Source organism: Cheilinus undulatus, linkage group 9, assembly GCF_018320785.1.
Source record: "Cheilinus undulatus linkage group 9, ASM1832078v1, whole genome shotgun sequence".
Taxonomy (NCBI): domain Eukaryota; kingdom Metazoa; phylum Chordata; class Actinopteri; order Labriformes; family Labridae; genus Cheilinus; species Cheilinus undulatus.
This window is the reverse complement of record NC_054873.1, coordinates 33,246,512-33,255,510: the sequence shown is the minus strand read 5'-3', so window position 1 is coordinate 33,255,510 and position 8,999 is coordinate 33,246,512. Positions and strand designations below refer to the sequence as shown.

General features: G+C 37.2%; 1 protein-coding gene across 1 annotated transcript; it reads right to left on the bottom strand.

Annotated features, from left to right (window-relative positions):
• Window positions 1–724: 724 nt before the first annotated feature.
• Window positions 725–3,909, bottom strand: zgc:123278 (uncharacterized protein LOC641569 homolog). The gene is made up of 6 exons (XM_041796629.1): window positions 3,835–3,909; window positions 3,660–3,744; window positions 3,502–3,567; window positions 1,361–1,524; window positions 1,157–1,259; window positions 725–925 (listed from the first exon to the last, which is right to left on the bottom strand). The coding sequence occupies exons 1-6, from the start codon at window positions 3,874–3,876 to the stop codon at window positions 804–806; spliced, it is 582 nt and encodes a 193-aa protein (XP_041652563.1). The 5' UTR covers window positions 3,877–3,909; the 3' UTR covers window positions 725–803.
• Between the last annotated feature and the right edge of the window lie 5,090 nt (window positions 3,910–8,999).

Below are 8,999 nucleotides of genomic sequence, written 5' to 3'. Positions count from 1 at the left end.
TTTTTTTCTTTTTTCCTCAAAGTTTTTTTTCTCAGTTTTTTTAAGTGAAACTTTTTTTGCTGAGTTATAGGCATCAATATGTCATGAATTTTACAGATGCATTTTGTGAAATAAATAAATTAATAAATAAAATCTGCTCTGATTTTTGTCGAGTTAGTGGCACTATAGTTATGTCACACAAAAAAGAGCCGATTTTTACATATAAATTTCCCCAGGTTATCAATCTAAAATACAAAATGAAGCTTTTTATGGAAGAAAACAATTTCAAGACAAAGCAAAAACAGTATAACAAGTGAAACAAGTTTCTCTATCGTAGCTTATAGTAGATGTAAACTGTACTTTTTGTTGCTGGAATTTCAATCCTTGATTGAAAATGTAAAAATTGCATACCTACAAACACACTACAGGCCCTCATGTGTCCTGGTGTGTGCTAACCAGTCTGTTCACTGGTCAAAGGCCAAAACAGGTTTATATGAGTCTGAACACCTTGAATGCTTTGCTGTATGAGATGATTGTACAGTCATTCAGGGTCATAAATGAAAGTCATTCAGGGCATTCAAATGTCAAAGCAGTTTATGTGTTCTTAAAGAATCATTCAAGATAAAGAAAAATGAATGCAATACATCAAACAGAAAATACATCAAAGTTGATACTTAAAGTCTAAATCACTGAGTATTTTACATCCTTATTAGCAATTAATGGTGAATAAACATGTTAGTTGACAGCATCTGACACACAGCATACATAAAAACACATGAAATAAACACAGTCTATAAAAATACATAGTAAAACTTCACCAAAGACTAACAGGTTGTTTCATGCTCTTGCTGGAAAGGTTGGCCGTCTTCTTTGGGTAAACACAGATACATTTCTCCATCTGAATTTGACAGCACTCGTGCTCGTTTCTGATGGAACTGCAGCCAACCTAAAAGATATATTTCTCTGTCAGTGAGAGTGTTGGTCAATCACGATAGGTTCATAAACATGATGATGAAGAAAGACAGCCTCAGCCTTTGATTTATGAGGCTATTAGACCTTGATTCACGTTCAATCAGGTGTGGCCTAGATATGAATGTCAGATAAATACATTTCCAGGGCACAACATGTTTTGAAACTGAACTCAGGCTGGTTTACTGTCTGTGGGAGTGTTACTTACAAGAAGACAGCTCTGGCTCGGGATGGGGCCGCATACAAACAGGAGGGAAGTCTCCAAACATGACACTCATCACCTGGAGGAGGCTCACCAGGTCACATTCACCCTGAGTGGAGGAAAGAACACAGCTGGATATAAACATCTAAATACGTCTGCTTTTACATGCAGCTCTGTTAAAGAATGCAATATGAAGTTTCAAGTTTTTACATTTTTCCACTCATCCAAGTAAGGTAGGATCACTTCCCCATTAGTGGACACAAACTTTCCCCGGACAACCATCATCTCCCGTGTGGGTCTGACGTAGCAGATGGGGGGAGTCTGGGGATAGCTTTCTTCAAGCCATAGGCACACAGGGATGTTGTAGGACTTGTCTTGGGAAAGAACAAGAGGATAAGGTGATTTATCAACACATTATTACAAATATTCAAAGTGGCAAATTTGACCAAATTTTAATTCATTTAATTATATTCAAACTTCCTAAAGGAAATAAGAAAACATCAGATGATCTATTTTGACAAACAGCTACACATCCAAGTATTCAGACAGTCAGATTCCATCTATGTAAATGTACATCCAACCTCATATGCAATATTCCTGTCATTAAATTATGCAGATTTTTCTCTGAGACCATCGGTGTTATTTCATTGGCTAATGACGAAAAAAGTTCAGTATTTTTTTTTTGCTAATAAGGCAGCCTGTAAGGGGGATAAAGAGGAGAGCTTTCTGGGGTCCAGCCAAACTGGCAGCCCTTGGTGGTCAGCAAAAATGGTCCACTGTAAAGTGATAGCACTATTTTATTTCAAATTTGAATAATAACCACTCTTGTCAAAGTACAAAAATACACTTATTCATTTATGCAGAAGTAAAGTACGGCCTTTTTCATGCAAACCCTTTTTCTAAAAACATCATTCCCTTTTTATTGGTAATGTTTGCAGTGTGGGCTGGCACACTGAAGTAAACAATTAGAAAAGTAAGGTCAGACTTCATGACGAGGCAAAAACAAAGATCAGGATGCCAGAAAATAAAGTAGAAGAAACTGACACAAGAAGTGACTAAAATGGGTAAAAAGTGGCAAAAAATGGGTGAAAAGTGGCAAAAAAGAGGCAAACAAGGGCAGTAAGCAGCAAAAATGAGATAAAAATGGCAAAATAATGCAACAATGGGTTTAAAGTGCCAAATGAAGTAGAAATTGGCGAAAACGGCACAAATTATTAAAGTGGTGAAAAAGTGGCAAACATGGGAAAAAGGCTGCAAAAAATGTGTTATAAAAGCAGCAAAATAGTGCAAAAATTATATAAAGTAGCATAAAGAAGTGTTGTAAATGTGTGAAAAGTAGCAAATATGGGTTAAGAGTGGTGAAAAAAGTGGTGAAAAATGCGTAGAAGGCAGTGAAAACGGGTTAAAAGTGACAAACACCGAGGCAAACAATGAAAAAGCTGCAAATACGGTTTGGGTTGAAAGTGAAAAAAGAGGTAAAAAAGGTGAAAAGGCTGCAAAAAAAAGGAATGAAAGTGGGGAAAGGGTCCAAGAAACTGGCAAAATGGGTTAAAAGTGGCACAGAAGAAGTAAAAAATATGTGAAAAGAAACAAAAATGGGCTAAAAGGGGCAAACTAGGGTAAACAACAACAACGCAACGGTTAAAAATTGCAAAAAGAAGCAAAAATGGGTTTAAAGAGGTAGAAGTTGTAAAAAATGTGTGTAAAAAGTGGTGAAACAGGTTAAAAAGTAGCACAAATAAATTATTCCAACATCAGAACCCAATAATTGCTTGACAAACTTAATAGCTCCAAATTATCAGTTTGAAACAGTCTATCTTTGGTCCTATTTGTTACTTTTTTGAAACTTTTCCTAAGTCAAAATAATATGTGGTTGAAAGACAGGTTGACTTTGAGTATTTTTATCTCCTTTACCTTTACGCCTTTATCTTTACACCAGAATCTGAACAGTCACAAAAATAAACAGATGATCCCCTGTCATCCCACATTTCCTCCAGCTTTACACTATCAGTGCACCTGTACTAAACCCTGAGACCATCAGTGGTTTCCTTTAAGAATTCATGTTGATCTTCCAGTCAGTGCATTTCCTTGACTGAAAGTTAATGTCTGTGGCACCATGTCATATACCTAAGCCCTGTCCCCAGTAAAAAATACTTTGTTCCAGCTTACAGCAGGAAAAAAAGGTGTAGCTTGGCATTATTCTTTGTGTATGTTACTTAGCCTCCTAAAGAACATCTTTGTATCCCGCTCCTGTGTGTGTTTTTATAAACATTTATGATTTGAATTGTTCCACACATGTGATAAAATGGTCTCACAGTTAAAACCAGTGTGAAATATAAAGGGATTGTTACCAGTATACTTGACTTGAATGGTTCCCGTCAGACTCATCAAGTCCTTAGTGGTTCCATCGTTGTAAACTGTAAAACATTAAACAGTGAATGGCTCCATTTGACTATTTCAAGTTGACATTTTCCACATACTGTGTTAGATCAGGTAAGTTTTATCTTACCGTATTTGTCCATCACTGGGACAAGATGTTTGAAGTGAGTCACTGCAACACTAATTTCATTAGCCACATGCTTCCTAAGATATGTCTTTACACCAAACAAACAAACAAAATACAAACAATCAAAACTAATCCAAATAGGAGTGCAGTTATGAGTTCACCCAAGAGTTCTCCTTACCTTAGGAAGCATTTTCTTAATCTTTTCCTCACTGTAAGACATGATTAGATTTGATCTGAAAGTAAGAACAGCACTTTCTCTGTGTATCTCTTCGATCACTAAGCCTCACAATCCCTTGGCTTCTTGTCTGCCCCGGGTTTATGGATAAACTCCTGTGTTTTATGACACCTGAGAGCCAGTCAGAAAGCAGCTGCCCATTCATGCAAATCATTTGCCCTAAAACAACATAAAACTAGGCTACAAGCACAGACAAACAAGACTGGACGACATCAATAACCCAATAAACCATTTATATTATTGTTATCATTGTTGAAAATATGACAGGAAGAGAGGCTCAGCTTTGGATATTTGGGGAAAACATTCCCTCTTTCTACATCTATTTAGCAATTATAAAACTTAAAATGAAGACTCATTTTGACTACTGTACTGATCTGATTTATTTTGGGGCTTTCCCCCCCTTCGTTAAAGAGATAGATCAGTGGATGGAGTCGAGAACAGTTACATATATATATATATATATATATATATATATATATATGTGTGTGTGTGTGTATGTGTGTAAACGAAGAAATCATTTGATCTCTGCCTTAACCAGCATCTTTGAATACATCTGGTGTAAATACCTACACATTTTCATATTTCATATTCTCTAATTAAATGTTGATTCTTTCCTTGTACTCACAGATCCATTCAGTGTAACTAAGTATTGATCATTTCAATGCTTCACAAATTTATATTATTATTAACAACATTAACAAATTCTCCAACAGAAGATCTGGTTTAAGCTTTGTGAAGTAACAAAAATTAAACAAACTTAAAAAGTCAAATAAAATAATAAATGCCAATAGAATAAAGACAATCTAATATTAACAAACAGGCACAGCAGAAACCTTTTTTCATGCATTTCTGTGACTGTTATGGTATCTGTGTTTTGCTACTTCTAGTTGGATACACCCGGCGAACTCTACAGAGGGAGGTGACCAGGAGGCATCCTAATCACATGCCCAAACCCCCTCAAACTCTCTACTTGGAGCTCCCTCCAAATGTCTGAGCTTCTCACTCTATCTCCCAGCCGCCCTCCAGCGGAATCTCACTTTGACCACTTGAACTCGTGGTCTTGTTCTTTGTCATTACCCAAAGCTCATAACCACAGGTGAGGGCTGGAACTAAGATCGACCGCTAAATTGAGAGTTTTGCCTTCTGGCTCGGCTCTCTCTTCACTGCAATGATAGGGTACAGCGTCTGCAATAGTACAGATGCTGCACCAATCCACCTGCTTTGAACTCCTTCACTTGGGACGAAAACACCCTCCCCACCTGGAGGGAGCAATCCACCATTTTCCAACAGAGAACCATGGCCTACAAACTACACCGTAGTTTCTTTTTTCTGCATTATTCAGGCCTTGACAGGGAGATCAGACCCTAAACCTGTACTACAGCTGGCCACAGGGTGGCAGCTGAGATATTTTAGGTGCATATTTCTGAGACTGCCATGTTTTAATGCTAGGTTTGACATATGCTGTGTCATGATTGGTGAAACACAAATACAGGAAACGGGTCTTTTGTATTTAATTCTTAGGAAGGAAAAACTGCTCTCTCCAAGAGCCTGAAATGGAAAGTTGGTGTAGAAAAACAGATTTTATCAGGACTGAACAGTTAAATATGTGTTTATCATGCATTATGTTTTTAAATGATGGCTGGTGGTCGGGTTTCTTTGAAAATGGCTGAAGTATGAAGCCATTCCTGATCAAATTGTGTCAGTATAAGTCCTTTTTTGCAGTAATTTCATAGCTGTAGAGATTTAAAAACAAAAGACACCATTAAAACAACAACACCTATTCTTCTCCTCACATGATCTCAATGTAATGATCTCTTGGGGGCCCCAGGTGAAGCTGTGAGGGGCCTGATATGGACCATTGGGCTGCAGTTGATGATCACTGCCATAGAGTCTCAAAGACTCCACTCCTGACAGAGATTTTTCCAGAATTTTCCCCAGAATGTCCCCACTGGTGATCAATAAATTCTCTTATTTGATTAAAAACTCAAAGCTCCTGTGAGGAGTTTTTCCTTGTCTGATATGATATGAACGCTGGTGCCTCTTTATGACCTACAGAAGCAAACAAGATCATAAGAAACATGACTGATTATCTCTCTATTGTTGTTTTTCATGCTTGTAAATGCTGCCATGGGGAAGGTGAGGAGATAAGGAGACCTTTTTTGACATTTTCCTTGGAGAAGATTCTCAGTGAAAAAGGTGTTTGAACATTAAAAGTCAACAGAATTACACTTTTATTATAAAACACTTCTTTTAATGAGAGTAAAGAGATAGGAGGTATAACTCTTACTGACGCAAACCCAAAATTCTGCTTTAAATATTTATTTACATAGTAAGAAATATTCTCTTGTTATGCCTCATTGAGGTGTTTCCTAAAACTTCCTTGACACTCCTTCTTTTTGACTTCCTCTTTCCTATTCTCTGAATACACCCATCTAACTGACCCATTTACTGTACTGTATTAAGTCATCAGTCCTTTAATGAGACAAATATGTTCTAAAATCATGCCAGTATTCAACACACCTTTTCTCCTTAAGCATCAAAATGCTTTATAGCCAGAATGAAACTCAACATCCAGTGAAATCATACCCATCCAGTAAACAATGTTGTAGACGGTAAGACTCTCACTTTATGACTGTCCTTTGAGTTTTCATCACACGTGGACTTTCCCACATCGTGTGAGCTGCACAATCTCACACATGATAAACCTTCTGTGCAAACACGGAAGATAAACAACAAGAAAGTTGAATGAGGTCACCTGTTTATAGCCCTTTAACCATGGTTAAATATTAATTATTTCTGTAATCATGCAGTCAGGTCTGTAAGTGTTTAGACAGTGAGATGATTTATAAGATTTTGCTTCTGTTTACCATAACAGTGGATTTGAAATAAAACAGTGAGGATCTGACTGAAGAGTGGACTTTAAGCTTTGATTTAAAGGGTTTCACAAAAATGTGGCATTCATTTAGCATTTAGGCTTTACAGCAAGATACAAACCTCTGGTAATATTTAAGAACAGGAAGGCCCGATTACAAGAAAACATCCAAAAAAAGCCTCCCCAGGTCTGGAATCAGATTACTTGAACAGATGAAACCAAGATAAACCAGTGCAAGAAAAATAGGGGGAGGAAAGTATAAGGAGGAAAGGAAAAGCTCATAATATAAGCAGTGGTTCTCAACTGGTGGGTCGGGATCCAAAAGTAGATCATAAAGCTGCAGAGGTAGAAAAGTACATGACTATTGTACTCAAGTAAAAGTAAAGCTGCACTGGTTAAAATTGACTTAAGTAAAAGTAAAAGTACTGCTCTATAAATCAAGTCATGTAGAAAACATTGAATTAGAAGTTTACATAAGTTCTGAGTAGCTACTGAGGAATTGTTCAGTCAAAATGATCTTTCTTATTGGCAAGAACAACAACAGGATAGATCTCCAACCAGGTTTTTGGTAAAGTCACACCTCTATAACAAAGTCAAATACAAAGCAAAGTTGACAGTGTTAATTAAACACAAACTGAGTTGAATTTAACACTTAAGTGTCCTAAGTCACGGACAGGAACTCAGTGAATAACTTCACTCATGGTGCAAATGTTTCCTACATCAAATACAACAAAAATCCTCTAGCAACACCAAATGAACTAACATTGGTGGATCAACACTGTCAAATATGTAACTTCAAAACTGGAGACCAGTTCAGAATGGGGTTTAAATAACACTTTGGAATCAACTCTGAAATGTTTAACACTGGGATTTCAACAGTCCAGTTTTTGCTGGGTCAAACAGCTGTTTTAGGATGTGATGTGGAATCATTCTCTCTCTATGTGCTCCTGTGTAGACAACAAAGGTGGAAAACCTGCAATAGGATTGTATCATATAAAAGTACTGTTTAGTTACTTTGATTAAAATGTACATATGAAGATCATTAGGATCATTAGGCCATTACAGCTGTAATGGTCTAATGATCCAAAGCTGTGGTTTTCAAAGTGTGAGGTGGGCCTCCTCTGGGGGGTTCCACAGGCCTTCAGGGAAGGTGCAGAACCATAAACCAGAAAAATAAATTATTTTCTTTTCTAACTTCTGCTGTGCTTGGAGCAAAATGGATAGATTCATAGTTACTTTAGAGAGACTATACTATACAGTCAACTATCAAAGTTAGGATTTTCCTGCATTGGTCCTGATGATGCTCAACAGCCACAGCGTTCAATGAGCAAAGATGTTTGAGCTAATGTCAACATAAGGCTGTGTAAACCCTGGGGTCACATTAAGACAAAGCACGAAGTTGAGAGACCAAACCAGGGGAATGTTTGTTGACAGGAATTAAAAAGTATTTTGGTCACTGAAGTAAACACTAAAGTGCAGGTTTTGGGCACTGACAATGATCAAAAGGCTGAAGGTGAAGGATGATCTGCAGTTATGCAATCCTGCGTCACGTGCATAGATGCAAACTTATAGTTTTAATTATATAAAGGCTTACAGCATACTGATCAGGTAGTCTTGGCAAGAAGTTTATTACTGATACCCAATAACTGATTGCCTGGAAAAGATGGATGTTTGAAGACATATTCAGACCAAAATATACTTTTAAAAATGTTAAAATTAGACATAACTGTTTGAAAACATTGTCTTAATTTTTAAAATCTTATTCTTTACAGGTGGGGGGTTCCATGGAATCCATTATTTTCTCCTAGGGGAGGCTCAGTCTCCAACAATTTAAAGACCCCTGACCCAAAGCATACTACAGCTGTCAAACATGATGTAGGAAGTGTTAGAACATGCACATGCATGGATGCCAGTAGAACGGGATCACTAGTGTTTTTTTTTTTTTTTTTTTGATGATGTGACTGGTGATGGATGTAGAAAGATATCCTCTGCTCATATTCAGCCAAATAATGCAAAACTGATTGGGCAGTGCACATGAATGATAACCCAAAACATACTGAGAGAGCAACCAAAGAACTTCTGAAGGCAAAACAACTGATCAGCCACCTGATCTCTACCAAACAGATCACACTTTTACGTTACAGACTGAAGGCAGCAAGTTCCACAAAAGAGCAGCAAATCCAGGCTGAAGAACTGGAAAACCATCTCAAGAGAGGAAATTTAGAATTTGGTGCCA

Coding starts and splice junctions, on each gene's coding strand:
- zgc:123278 (XM_041796629.1), bottom strand. CDS start 3,876: ATGTCTTACAGTGAGGAAAAGATTAAGAAAATGCTTCCTAAG. Junction 1,525..3,501: donor CATTCAAGTCAAGTATACTG/GTAACAATCCCT, acceptor TTCTTTCCCAAG/ACAAGTCCTACAACATCCCT. Junction 1,260..1,360: donor ACTTGGATGAGTGGAAAAAT/GTAAAAACTTGA, acceptor TCCTCCACTCAG/GGTGAATGTGACCTGGTGAG.